The sequence below is a fragment of the Neovison vison genome, chromosome 3 (genome assembly GCF_020171115.1).
Source record: "Neovison vison isolate M4711 chromosome 3, ASM_NN_V1, whole genome shotgun sequence".
Lineage (NCBI taxonomy): Eukaryota > Metazoa > Chordata > Mammalia > Carnivora > Mustelidae > Neogale > Neogale vison.
This window is the reverse complement of record NC_058093.1, coordinates 183155642-183173916: the sequence shown is the minus strand read 5'-3', so window position 1 is coordinate 183173916 and position 18275 is coordinate 183155642. Positions and strand designations below refer to the sequence as shown.

Below are 18275 nucleotides of genomic sequence, written 5' to 3'. Positions count from 1 at the left end.
TCCCCAAGAAGACATTCCTGCCGTAAAAGGCCCTGGAGGGGTGCCGGCGTCCCTCCACTTCCCCATCGCATCCTAGGCTACAGATGGATGCCTGGTGAATGGACTAGGGAACTAGTCTATGCCATTGTCTGTCCTGAAGACTGCATACTGTTTTGCCATTTTAACCCATGGAAATACTAGAAAAGTTTGGCAAGGGGAAATTACCCAATTTCATAGCTATAAGTAGTCTGTAGAAGACATTGACAAGAAACAGTAAAGACTGAAATCCATCATGGTCTATGCGACATTCCAACACATGTGGTCCTTGCAGCCAACTTCCCTAGGAAACGGTCCCTGGTTGCGTTTTAATTCTTAAGATTGGCAGCTGTCTTGGTGACTTAGGTGGCTGTCCCGTGCCCAAGAGGGACAACTTTCTATAAGAACAGGAATATAGAGAGGCCATCAAGTTTCTGGGTCTTATTGCCATTCCGGCCAGGGTACTAACTTACAGCCAAAAGGCAGATGTTCTCCTCCCCGTAGAGTAGCCACGGGCTAGAGGATTACAGCCTGAGCAACTGACATGCAAGTGTTCCAATAAGACCATACTCCTTGAAAAGCCCTGAAATCAGAGTAAAGGAAAAGGAGAGAAAGTACTCACCAATTTTGCACCGAAGCTCAGAGTCCAAATGTAAAGACACACAGCCCCACGTTGGGTGCCATATAATGAAGTTCTTGAACCTAGGTGAGGTTTGGTGGACTGAGGTTTGGTGGACTGAGGTCTGGAGCCGATGACCAAGAAAGAATTCTTGAGACATCTTTGGTGCAAAATGGTGGTTTATTAGAGCACGGGGACAGGACCCATGGGCAGGAAGAGTTGCTGCTGCCCCGGGCCTGTGAGGAGTGTCTGGTTATATACATAGGAGTTGGGTAGGTGAGGACAAAGGGGTGTTCAGAAGGGCTATTGGGGCAAAGAAGACTGTCAGGATATTGAAGGCCTGGTTACTATCAAGCCAAGGCCACTTTCCCTCTAATGAGGCACTAACATAAAGACAATTGGGAGTCTCCTGATGGAATGTGACATTCCTGCTATCAAACGTCCTTGTTAGTGAGATTTAGGTTTAGAAGAAATTTAACTTTATTTACTTTTCCTTCTACCTCAGCCTCCTTCTGTTTTTATGGAGGGGAGGGTGACATTAGGGCTTGAGGAATTGAGTTATGTGCCTTTGGAAATTGGGCTATTGATAAGGTAACTTCTTTGTTGTAAATCTCAAGGACATTTGTAAACCAAGGGAGACTCCTGACTTGCAGGATTGTGGTCTCTGCAAGTTAACCATTTGCTCTTCTTTAGGGCAGTCAGGGGTGCCTGAGGAATGTCACATATATTACCAAGGGGAGTGGGTGGAGAGGGAGTGCAAGGCGCCAGCCCCTGCTCCGTTCTCAGCCAGCCTCCTACTCCCTCATCAATATGATTAGTAATATTTGTTGATGTATATTCAAATAATTAAAAAAGAAAACAGAATCATTTTTTATAAGAATTAAAAGGCAATACCTGTTTAAATTCATAGCCCCCCCCCAAAAAAAAATCCAACTAAGATTTTAGTGACTCCTGGTTCAACTCATATTTTACAGGTAATACTCCTGGTTATTTTGCATAAGCAGAAAACTTAGACCAAAGGCTTCTATCCTTTATGAATGCTTTCATCTGATTTTTCCTTAAACTGGCTTAGAAATTTTAGCAATGGTTATGATTAGTAATGATTTTCTGCTACAATTGGGTTCTAAGACCTTATTGTCCTTGATGCTTTATTCTAAATTTACATTCTTTAAACCAATTTCTTTAATGAAATTAATGTACAATATCATATTTCTCTTCTTTTCCAATTTTTCTGAGATATCATTGACATAAAACATTGTGTACGTTTAAGGTATATAGTGTGTTGCTTTGATATATATTGCAAAATGAAGACCACTGTGATTATTGATGAAGTTTTAGAATATAAGTGAGATTCAGTGGGGTAGAGTCTGGAGCTGACCACCAAGAAGGAATTCTTGAGATGTCTTTGGTGCAAAATGGTTGTTTATTAAAGCACGGGGACAGGAACCATGGGCAAAAGAGCTGCTGTGAGGACCTTGAGGGGCTACCTGTTGTTGGAAAATGTCATTTATTACCATCTAATAAAACCTTAGTCATGAGACCTTTCAGAAGTATATCCGTGGGCCATATTCTTGGGAATGATTGCCAGCATGTATCTTGGAGGCTTGAGATGAAGTTTCCAAAGGAATTTTTATATGTTAAAGTAGACTCACAGGATCCTGGTTAGGGAGGAGGGGCGGTCAGGCTAGGATTGCCTTTTGCCCTTATCAAAGTATTATGGTGGAAGCAGTTATGTCCCTAGAGGACTCTCGCTCTGCCTCTTTCAAGGACTTGTCAGTGGCTCTAGGTAGTAAGGAGATTTAATAACTTTTCTTCTGCCTTTGTTTCCTGCATCAGTACAGCTAACACCTCCATCATGTCACATCATCACTATTTCTTTTTTGTGGTGGGATACTTCTATTTCTCGAAGTGTGAGAAATACAAGACTGACAAAGTCAGTGTAATGTTAAAATATAGGGACCTTCCCCCAATGGGTTAACATAGTTCCTTCTTTGAAAATTATTTCTATTAGCTTTTTGTAGCACAAATGTATGAACATTCCTAAGCCATGCGCGAAGAATATAATGCAGGTGTTACCTGATAAAAGCCTGAAAAAATAAGTGTGCAAGACTATGTCTTGGCTTTTATGAGCTATTGTGGAAGAAACCTTCTGCTAGCATCCTTCTTGATGAAATTACTTCTGTAACTTCCCGAAGGAAGCTACTGGGACAAGACCTCTCATCCATGTGGAGGTCAGACATAAAGGAAACGGGAAGAGCTCAGGGCACTGGGTCTTGACTGTCATTTCTAAAGCACCACTTACTCAGACATTTGTAACTTTAACCGGATGTAAACCACAGGAGTGTATAATGGGGAAAAGAATTCTACACAAATAGGCAATGAATCAGGTGACCGAACAGCCTTTTTCCTGTCTCTCATTTCTTTGAGAGTTTTCCTTAGGGAACATCTACCATTGTTTAATTCTTTTTCCTACAACATGATAAATATTTGCAATTGATTCTCTTGTCATTTTTTTTTTTTAAATAAAAGAACCAGGATTCCGAGAGGACATCCTTTTAAAAGCAACTGATTGCTTCAGAGTCAAGAAGAAAAAATTAAAAGTATGAACGAACAAAAATTTTTGGACTCACTGAATTGACAGAACTGTTTGTCACTTGATATTGAAGTTGCTTATTCTGAGTGCTGTGTATCTACTCCTCTGGCAACTGTTAAAATAAACAAAGCTCTTGGAGGCCTTAAAGAGCATTTAGAATGTACTTAGTTGAAATGGAGATTCGAAACATTTAAGGAATTGTCTCCCAGGCCATTAATAGTGAGATGTTGTTTGGCCTTGCTAAAGGGTATGAAGGAGATAGGAGATCACATCTGGCTAAAAATTCAGCTCTGAGAGCACTTACCTTTAATAACATAATCTAAAATTATTGCCTTCAACTATTATGGAAAGGCAAATTAAAGTGTGCGTAAACTTCTCCATGATCTTATTGTAATGATGGGGAAATTATTATACAGACGGTCTTGGCTTGACAATGATTGGACTTAGTGATTTTTAGACTTTACGAGGGTAGTAAAAGCAATATGCATTCAATAGAAAGCTTTTTTTTTTTTTTTTTTTTTTTTTTTAATTTGGAATTTGGATCTCTTCCTGGGCTCACAACCTGCAGTGCAGTGTTCTCCCATGATGCTGGGCGGCAGCAGCTGCTCCCAGTCTTCCTGAGTGAGCAAGTGGGAGGGTTTCATTCTTACCATTCTGTATCCATACAGCCATTGTGTTTGTCACTTTCAGTAAGGAAGCCAGTCAGTTACATGAATGAATCCACATGTGGTTATACAATCCACTTTGTGTCAGATGATTTGCTCAACTGTAGCACCCTGCGTACATTTAAGGCAGGCTAGGCTGAGCTATGATACTCATACAGTAGGTTAGGTGTATTCAATGTGTTTTCGACTTGGGATATTTTCAGCGTACTTTGGTTTTACTGGGGTGTAACCCCACTGTAAGTCAGGGAAGATCTGTACACAAACTACAATCAAGTATTTTTATAAATGTTACATGACCATCTAAACAATTTCATACTTGCAAGAGATTTCCGCTTTCTATTTTGGTAAACTAAGTTGTCAAAGTCAAATCATTTCCTTCTTGGAGAGTTTTTGCCAAAACTGCTTACCAGCTTTTATCTTTAGAAAATGTAGTTTGTTAATGAGGCGAGGTCAATTGTTTACATTTCAGATGATGGTATTAATGTTTATAAAGCACTCCACTTGATAACTTGTTGATTCATTTTGTAATTGTGAACTCTCTAGGCTTGGCAAGTTCTTTTGTTTGGGAAATTCTTGTCAACTGTTGTCATCCCTTTGGAGAGGTTTCCACATGATACTTGGGGGGGGGGGGTAAGACCAGGTAGGAATAGTGGAAACAACAGTGTGTTATTTACCAGAACAGAGAATCTTTCTCCTTTGAACAACTTGGTGTGCATTTCAAAAAACTGTACTGTCAATAGTCAAAATTTTGAGGCAGAGGGCAGAGGTCCAGGTGACCTGAGAGTGAGAGGTGTCGGGTAGCTGGGAACGTTGTGCAGTAGAGTAAGGGAGCTCCTCAAGAAGAGTAAGGATGTGCTCCTGAACAAAGACAACATCATGCTTGATAAAGGAACCATTGCTATTTGCCTTCTAAGGCTTTTCTAGCTCAAATATGTTTTATCGACAAGTTCAAAGGCATATTTTTGTCTTGATGGGGATAACTCCCTTAGAAATGTCATTCGAAGCCCCCATCAGCTTGGGGGAGCTCTTGGGTAGCAATTTTATACATAAAAAGTAAAGTAGGGAATTCAGCAGTTGGGCTACTGTCATCAGTCAAATGGGATAATTTCAGGTAAAAATAAATGAAGTTGGGTTTTTACAAGTGGCTTGTTTTTGTTTTGTTTTGTTTTGAAGTTTGGGTATCTATTGCTGTGACAAATTACTGAAGTGTTTAGCAGCTTAAAGCAACACACTGAGTTTCTGGGAGTTAGGAAGCCAGGTGTGGCTTGGGGGGCTGGTGGCAGGGCACCTCTGGCACAGGCTATCTCGCAGGGCTGCCGCCAAAGGGGTGGTGAGGCTCCTGACTGTGGAGCTGCTTCCAAGTGAACTCTTGTGGCTGTTCGCTGGTGAGGGTTAGCTGCTGGCTAGCAACTACAGTCCCCTGCCATATACCTCTCCCTGGGACAACTCACAACAGTGCAGCTGGCTTCCTTGACAGTGAACAAGGGGAGAGGCAGAGGAACACCCAGGATAGAAGCTGCCATGCAGTATCGTGATACTTCTACAGTTTCTGTTTGCCGGAAATGAGTCATTAGTTCCAGACCATATTCAAGAGCAGGGGAGGACATCCTGGTGTGACAACCAGGAGGTGGCGATTACTGGAGACCATTTGGAGGCTGCCTGTCACCCTGGGTTGTCCCTGTTCTCTCCTGAGGCTCTTCAGACTTTTCTATAAATAATGATAACTGCAGGCTGCCATGTGGGAAACCAAGAGCAGGCTCCTTTCCTCCCTGGCCCCGAAGTTAATCTTGCAGAATTTCCTCCGTAAATACATTTCCACCATGTATAATTTGAAACCTTACAGAATGAGGTTATAAAACAGAAACAGCAAGATCCATACAAGAGCTTTTGCCATCCTGTTGAGGCCAGGCTCTGGCTCACTAAACCCCTGATGATTAACTAGGGACAGGACGGACAGGTGAGAATATGTTTTCATGCTGGGGCCATGATGCTTCCTAGTGATAGTACAGTGTCAGGCCCTAGACTCCCAGGCTCAGACCACCGCCTGGTTCCTTAGCTGTGCTTTCTGCTTTTTCATGTGTCAAAAGGGAGTAATAATGGTCTGTGTAAAAGGAGGATAGTAATAGTATGAGTTAACGTACATGAAGTGTACCCATCGGGGCTTGACACAGAACAAGCACGTTGCTGTAAGCTAATAATGAGATAAATTAGCAGCAGATGGGTCCCTGACAATGTTCCTTAAAGTGCTATGATCATACAAGTGAGTTCTGTTTTAGTTTTTACCCAGAAATACTCAGAAATACCCAGAAATTTGCTGCACAATACTAATTTCAATGTTGCAGAAACAGCCCAAGACTAAAAAGAAAGAAACGTTCCACTTGATTAGGTATTTATTTTATTTATTGTTGTTGAAATGTCAGCTGTGACGTTTTTATGTGACCGTGCCCTGATTTCCTTCCCACATGCCCCTCATGTCTTTCTCATTCCATTTCATTCATTTATTCACTCTTCCTTCCTTACCTGGACACAAGTACCTCCTGCCCTGGGCCGTGGCGCTAGCAGAGATGCTCACGGACATCTAACCAAAGCCTGCGACACTGAATGACAAGTGTTCTGGAAAAGGCACCAGGGAGTGAAATGCATCTGTTTGGGGAGGTTGTGGACATGGACCGTGACCCAGAAAAGGAAACTTGGGAGCCCTGTAGCGATATGCCTGGTGGAGGAAGGACGGGAAGGTGTTGAAGTCGGAGGGAGGAGTGCTGGCACGACCTAGAGGCAGGAAGCAGCAAAACCTGGGGAAGGTGCTGGCAGTTCAGTTGGGCAGCAGTGCAGAACGCGGTGTATGCATTGGTGCATTGGGGCGTGGAGCTGCAGGTGGGGGCAGGAACCGGGATTGCAGGCTTGAACTGAGGGTGACAGCCGGCACTCAGTTGACACCTCAAAGTGACCGCCATGGCCTTCGCATCTCTTGCAAGTCCACATGATCTATCCTCATCGGGGACTCTCCTGGCACCTTAGGCTCCCTGTGGGGCTCTCTGGGGCAAGTCATATAGGTGAGGCCTTCTTCAGCTCCAAGACCCCTCTGGCACCACGGAGGCTCTGTCCGCAGGCTCACCCACCGTTGGCCCACATCTCACTTTCTCCCAACAATGGTCTACCTTCAGTGCTTCTCCTGAATGCTGCAGCCAGTCCTCCTCCCCCCAGAGTCCCCTGCTCCCCCTTTCCCTGCTGGCTTCCTGTTCACGTAGTGCTTGTCTTCCAGGGCTCATTGTGATTGACTTTTTATCGTGTTTGCTGTTTACCATACATTTCCCCCCAAAATATAAGTTCCCAGAGATAGAAAAGAACCTCTGTGGGTCCCAGCATGTAGGACATGCTCAATAAATACTTATCGACTAAATGAATCGCCAGATATATTTGAATTGTTTTTTAAGGAGCTTCCACTATGGGTGAGAAATAAGAAGCCGAAGAAAAAAAATCTACAAAGACAATTCAAACATATGTTTTCATTTTTGTACATTGTCTCATTTATATATATTCCTATGAGCCCTGAGAATAGTGTGAAAGTTTCTTCCCGCCTTGGATCTTTCATGAAGGAGGTTAGGAATACCCATGATGGTAAAAAAGCTACAAATATGTGCATGATTCCTTTGGAATGAAAAAGCACCATTTGTGGCTTTCCTCCTTCCCTAGCACAATAGGCCTCACTTTCCTCTACTGTGTCTCTGATTGCTGGCTTCGGGAGTAAGCCACCAGAAGCAAGGGCTGGGGCCTGGCTTATGCCATGCTCCTAGTGTTCGAATCCCCTCTCGAGCTAGCAACTTCTTGATCTGGTCTCCCTGTCTGGGTACCAGGTCTCTTGCCCTCCATTTTTTCCTTCTACCAAGGTTCCTTCCAACGTTTTCCACCTTCATCATCACTGAACCAATTTCCTCATCCTGGAGACTCATTCTCAGTCCTTCTCATCTTTAGTTTTTCTTTAGTCATCCAATAAATTTATTTTTTATTGCTATAATGTGCTCATTTTCTTTCTGCATGGAACACTTCATGCTTTCTTCTCCCTGGATAATAATGAGGATGTTTATGGTAAAGGCTGGTGTTTTTGAGGGTTTCCTGTGCATAAGATGCTGAGCCACAGTATTATTATATATCATTCTATTTATTCCTCGGAATGAGTCTACGAGTTAGAAACAGTTATCAGGTCTGCTTCACGGATGGGGAGATGGGAATCTGGAGAGGGAAGGCACCCCCTTGGAGCAAATCTCTGGAGTTCTAGCTCTAGGACAAACAATGCAGAAGAAGGAGCATGGGGTCAGGAGCCTGGCAGACCCAAGGTTAATTTTAACTTGGTCAAATCCTAGTTGGGAGATTCAGGTGAATGATTATGAGTCTTTCTGAGCCTGAGCATTTCTAACTTAGAAAATGAGGATTAAATGAGATAAATTGTGAAAAGCTCTGCCGTGGAGCACTGAAGAAATATTCTTCTATTTTCTTTCTCTTCTGTCTCCTTTCTTCTGTGGCCAACCTTACCTGAACATCCCAAACCCTCACCAGTCCTGTTGCCCTCTATATTTCTGTAGCCATTTAATTTCTCCAGCTTCCTCCAATTGATGACTTGTTTCAGGACTACCTTCATTCAGGTAGTTTATGGGTATTGCCTTCTTGACTAGATTTTAAGAGCAGGGGTCATGCATTCTAATTCTGCATTTCTCTTGATGTTCAACATAGTGATAAACACAGAATAAATGCTCAGTTTTTAGTTCCTAATTGACATACCCACTTGGGTAGCCATTGGATCCAGTGGTCCCTGATGCAGTGACCCACACAGGTCTGTGCACCTTGGGCCCAGCAGCCTGCCATTATTAATGACGTTCTCCCTCTCTTCTCTCTTCCCAACTGCAGCGTGCGCGTTCCGGTACAATGGGCTCTCCTTTGTCTACCTCATCTACCTCTTGCTCATCCCTTTGTTCTCAGAACCAACAAAAGCGACGATGCAAGGTAAGAGATGGAAATGTAATGATCCCCACCATGGGATGGTGCCCTGTAATGGATGACCGCATAATGGTAATGTGATGATCCCTACCATGCTCTGAATGGATTTTGCTGGGCTGTTCTGTCCATCTTTATCTGATGGGAGAGATGCGGTCTGTGTATCATGCTGGTCCAGCCAGGAGCGGGCAGGAAGCATTTGGGCGGCTACAAGTTGAGTAGGGTGGAGCTTGCTGGTGACATGTTTTTGTCCCTTATACAGCTGTCCTCTCATATGAGTTCCTGAGTAGGTTTTTACTGGCAGACCTGTGATGTATCTGGAACATTTTGGTTAGTTGAAATGAACTCAATGCATTTTCAATAAAATAAGGCAGAGGGTGAGCAACTTTGGCACACGCTTTGCATACTGGGTTGTTGGGGAGAATGTGGCAGAGATGGAAAGGAGACAGAGCATCGTCTTACATTTCCAAGCCACAAACAGGAGAGCTGGGTAAGACCACATCCCATCATGACTTGTTTATACATCAGCTGAGATCTCTTACATATGCCTCCAATGAGTACTAAAAGAGAGTAACCCGAGTCCAAGGGATAGTTTCTCAAGCATGTCACTGCAAAATTTTAGATCCATCTCCCATTGCTCTGCAAGAATCTGCAGGCACAGAAAAGAATGTGACTGTTTCTTCTAAGGCTCTCATTAGGAAGCATGGTCTGGCTTGTGAATTTATATATTTGAAGTCCTTCCACAAGTATAAACATTAAACCATACCTGATCAACTTAGTAGTTTAGTTTTCCAAACAATACCATGAGAAACAAGGACTGTGCCCCATGTCTTAGGAATCTGTGATGGCTTACCGTATGTATACTAATCTGGGGGGAAAAAAAGGAAGTTGTGTTTAACCCCACCAACTGCGTGGCATGGGAAAGGCCATTGATTGTCCTCAACTCATGCTGGTGACTCTTCAGGAAAAGAAGTGAAGACTTGGTGTACCCAGAACAGCAAAGAACGGCTCTGTTTTTCCTACCTCCCTCTTAACTATTGCATTTATAATGCATATTATGTTTCCATATCTGAATAATTAGGACACACATGCTGTGATGACTTTCCTGCCTGAGGAAGAACCTAAGTGACAGCTCTTCCAAGTCACTTAAATACTTAATGCAAAAAGTAAAGAGGAGCTGGAGAAAAGTGAGTGTATACAAATCCTTGTCAGACCCCAACATCCCTGTTCATGGGACCACACACAGTCTAGCCTCATTTGGACAGTTCGACATTAGCAAAGACATTGAAACAGACTACTTTTGGGCTTCGGAGCCAAGATGATTAACATACAGGCAAGCTATATTTCATGGCTTGGAGTTCATGTTTCAAAAAAAAAAGAAGGTATCATACACATTCAGGAGAAAGTGCTTTAAAAAGGAGATTCAATTAAATTATCTCTTGCTTTTATATCAAGGTGTCTCCTTATTATTTTATCTGGAAATCAGATAATGGGATTTTCCCCTTCAGACTTAGGGGACGGCACCGGGCTTTACCTACTTCCCAGCTCACCAGCCCTGCTTTCCGTCGGGGTGCTTCCGTCCCTGTAGGAGTTGGTGTAAGACTATATCCAAAGTATGGGATAGTCGGCCCATTGTTTATAGCTAGGTGCACTGGGGACTGATGTCAGGAAGCTCAGAGTGAAACATAAAATCAAAAGCAAACAGCAGCTCTTCTCTGTGTAAAGCAATATCCTGAGTTAACAAAATGTGACTAGGTCAGTGCACAAACAAAGCACAATGACCCCCCCACACGCCTCTGTTGGTGCTGCTCCTGGTGCTGGAGAGGGAAGCCCAGGGCTCAAAAGGGAAACCCACAAGCATCTTTCCAGTTAGGATTATGGAAGCAGTGTTGCCATTACTTTCCTCTTTCCTGCATTTCAGTGCCAAGCAGTGTGACTGATAGTCAACAGAACCTCATTTATTTATTTGTTTGTTTATGGAAATGCAGGCGGTCTCTAGGACACGGTGTCCCACACATTTTTTTTTTTTTAAAGATTTTATTTATTTATTTTAGAGAGAGAGCATGAGAGTAGAGAGGTCAGCAGGAGAAACAGACTGTGGGTCTTGATCCCGGGACTCCAGGATCATGACCCGAGCTGAAGGCAGTTGCTCAACCAGCTGAGCCACCCAGGCGCCCACACATTGTTTTTTGACCATATAGAACTTGCAGTCCAGGCACTGGTAAATCTGTGTTTTGAGATATCCCATGCTGGGGACTTCTGGAGGTGCACAGTCTGGGACATCGAAGGCGACAGGGCATGAATGCAGGCAGTGATGGGTCTGGAAGAGTGACCGCCATGTGGCTTTTCTGGAAGATGTGGGCTCACACACATACTCGGAACTTCAAGTTCATGTTCACACACATTTCTCATGAATTGGTAAGAAAGTATATTGTCAGACTGAAAGAACCGTTAGCAACCTCCACACCATCTGCTCGAAGACAGTCTGCCTGAAGCCACAAGTAACTTCGGACTGCCTCTGGAGCCAAAGGCGTCTGCGTGCATTGCCATTACCAGGACCACGAAATGACATTAGAATCCACCCCCCCGCCCCCACCACACACACACCGTATTGGAAGTGTAGTGCAGACGTGTAAAAGTTACTCCGTGCCCCTCTGCCCTGCCTTTGGTCTGTTGGATTTATTTTTCTTTTGTGGGATTCTTTTTTCCTGTAAGTGTCTCCATAGAGGGCCCAGCATGTGGAGGGAGAATTTCCCAGTTGTAGCGTGGAGGGTATTCCTGTGGCTTTGTTCCTGGGATAGTTCTGAATGTAAACCCCAGTGTCTCCACTGCGGTCTGGGACAAGGATGTCTGCTTATTTTGATGGCGTTGGCCTCCGCAACTCCCAGAACATCAGAGTGCAATGGGCATGCCCCCCATGCCTGTGACTTAGCGGAGATTTGTCACAAGGCTGGAGATGATGCTTCCTAGAGGAGGGACGATCGGGGGCAGTCAGCCGTCATATGCTGAAATGGTATCAAGTGAAAAAAAGAATCAGAGTAAGTATGGTGGCATGGCCACTTACTCGTGGCCCTCATTGGAACCACTGGGGCAAGAGTCACCGAACCTGTTCCGGCGACCAGTAGTAGATAGAGGCCATTTCCACCATGTGCCTGCTGTCTCTTCCCAGTCACAGATGGGCAGGGCAGCTACCTGTCTCCTCCGGAGGTTTTAGGCAGTTCTTTCTTGGGTAGACTTGAAGTCCGCCTGACTGCATAAGGATATTGAAGCTGACTGCATAGGGATACCCAAGCTGTCGTACCCAACCCAGAGCAAGAAAGCAGGAATTAACAGAGGTTGGAGGGTTATAGTCATTAGAAGATAACATAATTAGATTATAGTCATATTGTGATGGGATTGGCTTCGATGACATCATTTTGTGGGTCTTTTATCAATCGAGGATTTTAGAATTCTCATTTTTCTGTTAAAGATCTTCAGAGGTGTAATTATCTTAGGAGGATTGTATCAGTCGGGACCCAACCAGAAACCACAAGCCACTCTAGGTACTTTGAGAGGAAATGTGATGGAGGGGGTGGGTTACCAAAGACGACGGAAGAGCCAAGAAGTCAAGAGGAAGGTTGGGGAACCTAGGTCTCTGCAGAGCAGGGAGGAATGGGGGGAAGAACGTGGAGGGTCAGGAGCAGAACTCGGAAACAAGAATCACCTGTGCATTTTTAGAACCATAGGAGGCAGTGAGGGAACCGATCTGTGCAGACGGGCCATGACTGGCACTTTTCCTATTAGTCATGTGAATCGAATGAGACCCTTTCATGTTCAGTGTCAGTAAACTATACCTATAGCTTTTCAAATGTGAGGGGTGGTGGTGGAGGGGATCCTCTTTCCCTTAATGCTGTTTTTCACCAGGCAAAATGTTCCTAGTTACTTAACAGTGATCCACCCCCTGCCCCCCGCAACTCCACCTGGGTGGACATGTCCTGGAGGCACTTACCCCTGTCAGAAACTCTTTTAAGCCACGATGTGCAGGAAGCTGAGGTAGAAATTTGGAATCCCCTCTAAGGACTGAGGCACCCATTCCCCAGCCCCCAGAAGGCCTTGTCTGTAACAGCGCACAGTGGAATCTTTCACTGGAAATTGGTGGTTGAAGGGACTCACACACGCACACACGCACACACGCACATGCATGCACACATACACATGGTGTGCATACCATCCCGTGGAGAGCAGGGACCTTTGATCTGCCATGGGTCAGTGTGCAATTAGTTCCCTCAAAGGACCTTCACCTCTCTTCTCGCCCTTTGAATTTCCCAGGCAAGTCATATTTTGGGGAAGCTTGTCCCCTGAGCTCACAAGGCATCTCTTGGAAGCAACTCTCACCAGGCTTGGAAAATCTTTCTACAATATTTAATTCTCTCGGCTTCTCCAACATTCTCTTTCATATCTTCCATGGGGCAGGGAACCCCAATTTGCCATGGGATTCATGGGAAAATGAGGGAAGCCTGGTATCCCAGCTTTTTAGAGTTGAATCTGAAACTAAGCCAGAGCCCCACTTTAATACATTTATTTATTGAGTCTCCTTCTCTTCTAATACGTAAACTTCAAGATGGGAAAGATTTTGCTGTTTTGCTTACTGCTGTATTTCCAGGACACGGAAACAATGTCTGGTGTGTAATAGGCAGTCAGTAAATATTTATGGGATGAATGAATGAATGAATGAATGAACTTATTCTTGGAGTCCCTGATTTTAGAAACATTTATAAAACAACTATAGTCCTATGCTTACCTCAGTATCCATAGTAGCAAACATCATAGAACAGTTTATTATGTATAACTGTCCTTCACAGACAAAAGCTTAGGGTAGAATGGGCCATGGGACTTTGCTATACTAAATTTTATTGGGATCAGAGGATCATAAGAAATTTAATAAATTGAGGTGTTTTATGCTCTTACTTAAAATTATAGGCATTTTATTTAAGTATATAATACTGTAGGAAGGGAAATAAATCATTTTCTGCTATTTACCTAATGGTGTGCTTTGCATTCAGATTGGGACTGCACTCCATTAAAGAGGAACTCGTAAATAATTAGCTGCAGGTAGCCCAAACATTCGAAGTTGAGGAGCTGTTAAGTTCTTTAACCAGACACGGGTTTCCTATATCTAATGGCTTATTGAGTAGATCACATCAGCCAATATAGTGGAAGAGTTGTATTTTGTTTGGTTGGACTCTTAAGTAATAAAACGTATGAGATACGGAAGAAGAGCGTGGTAAATGCTTGGTATATATTGGCTAATAATAATATAATTATTATGAAGAACAACATCATTACTTTGAACATCAGAGTGAGCAAGATTTAGAAATCTCAATCTCATGTGTATAACCATCACCAGTATTTATCTCAGGACTTTTCCTAGTGCTCTCTAAATATTTATTTAAGAATTATGTGATTTCCAGGCTTCCTTGCTAAGTAACATTCAAGTCAAGCAACGTGTTAATAGAGAGCCAATAGCTCTATTAAGTGCATATTATTATCCGGATGCATGAACTAATTTAATCCTTGCAATGACCTTTGGAGGGGGCTGCTACTATTATTAAAAACTATTATCAAAAATCCTTACGGACAGAGACTGAATCCCAGGTGGGTTGAGAATCAGGTCACACAGATGTCCTGTGGGGGACTAGGACACACAGGTGTCTTGTGGGGGGCGGTGCCCTCCTAGCTACTCTGTTGTTCTGACTCATGCCCAGGACAGAACAAGGTCCTCTGGAGATCTGCAAGAGACAAGGGAAACCTAGTCACTTAATAAGTACTTGTTGACTGATAGATTACCAGGCTCTGTGTACATTGGTCAGGAGAAACAGTTTGAGTAGATTTAAAGGAGATATTTGAATTTTCATTGGAGCAGATTGATGACATACATGTTATATTATTTACAAAATATATCTTATTAACTGTGACTTGTTATTTCTTTCAACAACGATTCATTGGAAGACCACCCTTTATATAGCACTGTGTTTGGATTTGTGGAGGATAAAAAGGAGAAAAAAACAGCATTCTTCACTAGAGTAGCCTCCCAAACACACAGATATCATATCTCATCGAATGAGATAACCTCTTGCAAAGAGATCGTCTTTGTAAACCATATACTTACTCAGTGATGCTGTCATTTCTCTAACCCAATCTCACACTCCTTCTTTGCAGTTGTGTAAAGAGTTTGCCTTGAGTAGGCTCAATGATAACAAACCGTTGTCCTCTTAAGGTAGGTCTGATATGTACAACATTGGGTGTCAAGTCCAATGCAGGGGGCAGGGGAAACTGATGATGAAATTAGTCATGTCAATTTTAGGAAAAATAAAAAAAGATAAAACCCAGAGTATTTAGTATAAACAAAGTCTCTGAAGGCCATGCCTCATTATAAATGAGGTTTAAAGTTTCTTTGAGTGAGAATACCACTGCCGATACCCCCAAATGACAAATATACATGGGCCATCTTTCTGTGATGAATACATGTAGATGTAAAGATATATTACCTCTAGGAGGTCATTATGAAATGAGATACCCAGATGAGAAGAAGCCTGAAGGAAGCAGTGATTACTAGATTTGCTCTGGAATCTTGACCCTGATAGTTAAGTAGTGTCTTCTTGAGCCAGACCAGAGAATCAGATGTAATATCTAGAGATGTGGCTGAACTGAAAGTGTTAGTAATAGTAAAAGTAACCAACTTTTATGTCACAGGTACTGTTCCAAGCACTCCCTATATAGTAATTTAATTAAAAGATATAAAAATGATTTATTGAAAAGGCAGAACCTCCATTCTGTAGGAAAGTGGTTCCTTTTTTCTGTGGGGAAAAAACCCACATTTATTGTGAACTAGATAATAAATCCATTTAACAAACTAGGAATACCATATACTAAGGTACTGGTATTATGACGATTTCCTCTTTATTAAGGCATGTGGGTAAGCCACATTAGTGAGGCTTAGTCATATTTTGGCCAGTCCAGGTGCCTGTTGTCCTTTGCCATCTCACTTCACCAAATCCTTCCATGTGTCCGCAGGAGTCCTTCCCCTTAAGCTGGGATAGACTGCCTTCTTTCATGAACCTGACCGTAAATCCTTAGGTTTTGACTCTGTAAGTGCTCAGTGTCCAGAGCCTTTTTCAGATGGTTCCAACAGGAAATTTTACATCTTCTCATATACTTTTGATAAATAAAGTTCTAATATTAGAGGCATACATCTAGCAGTAGCGTGAAATTTGCTATTTGCTAGAAATTGCTTCCGTCTGCTTGCTTGGTCCTGCCAATAAGTTACCTTTGCTAATATGTTCTTTTACAAGCTGGCAGATAAAAGCATCTTATTTTACTAGCACTATTCGATAAGTACAGTCATTTACTAATTGAGGGCTACTTGAATAGGCATTCTCCAAGTTATAAGACAACAGCCCTCTCTGGGCAATATTTACTGTTGACCTATGGTAAGAATAGCTTAGAAGACTCATCATCTCATCAATTCACATGTGAAATGTTTACATTACACACACACACACACACACACACACAAGCACACACACACACTAAGGCAAATAGAGATGATTGTTGTCTAAGGTATGTAATTATTTCTAAAAACAAAGTTATCTTCCTGTCTCTCCTTCTGAGGGCCTTCTTTCCAAATGTTCACCAAGATTGGGCAACCCCATGAGAGATCAGAACAAAACTCCCAGTGGTGGGGGAAAGGGAAGGACCTTGGGTGTCTGTGAGGATCTTTCTTAAATTTTGTCCTTCAGTTATGATGGTTAATGCCTCCTGGAATAGGTGAGGCACAGGTAGTGGGCCCATTTCTGTGTCCAGGTCAGTCAGATTGCCAGAGGAATAATGGAAATGCACATTGCTAACCATTTCTGGCTGTGCCCTCCAATATTTTTCAATTTATGGTTTTGTGGAAAAGACATTTTTCTCCCCTGTGATAAAAGGAGTGAGCTCCTGAAATAGATTTTTTTTTTTCCTAAAATCACGTTGCTTTGTTATTTTGAGCAAGGTACCAATTTGCCTGGTATAATTCCTTGCATTTACACACACAACTTACTAAGAACGTATTTTTTTCTGGTTATTGGGATCTCTTTCAACATTTTGCAGGGGGACAGAGTTAGAGAGGGTAGTAAAGGGGAGGCTTCACTATGCCTTGGTGACAATGGTGAGCAAGTGAAGTTTTTAGTGGGCTGAGTTAACTTTTGTAAATTATCGCTCAAGTTATTCTAAGATGATAGGGGAGAAAAAAAAATCCTTTTTTCTATCCAGCTCTGAACAAGCATCTTAGTTTAGGAGGAAATTGTACTGTACTAACCATAAGAAGTCACTGTGTGTGTGTGTGTGTGTGTGTGTGTGTGTGTGTATGTGTGTGTGAAATAACCATCATCATCAACAGACCTTATTTTGAGGTTCTCACCCAGGATGTACTATGCCCAAATCATTCACAACTCCCCAAGAAAAGAATGATATTCAGTTTGCCTACATGAAGAGTCAACGAGGTCTGCTAACTTGTCAGAATGTGTTTAGACGTCAGAGAGGAAATAGTAGCAGATATTTAAAACTGCTTGCATCTGGTTTTTGTTAAAAACACTGTTAAGTCTTTATACCATTAGACTTATTATTACTATATTTTATTATGTCATAATAAAGCAAAAAGCAAGAATATATTTAATTGAGTAAATTATTAGGTATTTTACTATGCTCACCACCAAGAGGAGTGCTAACAAAAATAATGAGATGCTTGTTTCTTGGATTTCTGAATGAATTTATTACAGGTCCTTTTGGGGATGGTACAGATGTAATATTCTGTTGTTTCGAATTTGGCAAACCCTGCTCAGTCAGACACAGGGCCTTTCAGGGAATATACATGTAATTCTCGGCTCAGGAAATGTTGGGTCATGTTATCTTATGCCTAAGGATAGTTTTTCAGAAGTGCGGCAGTTTTGGCTTTATTTGACTATGATATACCAGACCTGTAATATGGCTTCGGCTGTTGTTCAGATGCTGTCCTATCATTACAGTGAGACAGTTCATCTTAATTGATACCAGTTTGTTGACTTCATCCTTAAATTACCATTCTTTTGTTTATTCATTTGACAAACATTTATGGGTGCCCCCACCCCGGGTCGGGACTTGTACTGGGCAATTGGATATAGTAAGGTAGATAGTACAGGCTCTCTGTCCCTAGGATATGAATCCAGCTCTGCCATTTATTAACTGCATGGTCTTGGGCAGGTTCCTTACATTCTCGGGAGTCCTTGACACTGGTCTTAGGTATAATATTGAGAGACCTACATATGGGGAGGTCGTGTTCATGGGAACCTAGTTCTGGGACATGTGCTGAATAGGTGGACAAGGAGTTCTAGAAACCATA

The 18275-nt window shown here is 42.5% G+C and overlaps 1 protein-coding gene across 2 annotated transcripts in view; it reads left to right on the top strand.

Annotated features, from left to right (window-relative positions):
- Positions 1-18275, top strand: part of PIEZO2 (piezo type mechanosensitive ion channel component 2) — a 456415-nt gene that overhangs the window by 76464 nt on the left and 361676 nt on the right. For both annotated transcript variants that reach the window (XM_044243416.1, XM_044243417.1), the window contains exon 2: positions 8795-8890. In XM_044243416.1, coding sequence (XP_044099351.1) covers positions 8795-8890 — 96 coding nt within the window. The remainder of the gene's footprint in view (positions 1-8794; positions 8891-18275) is intronic.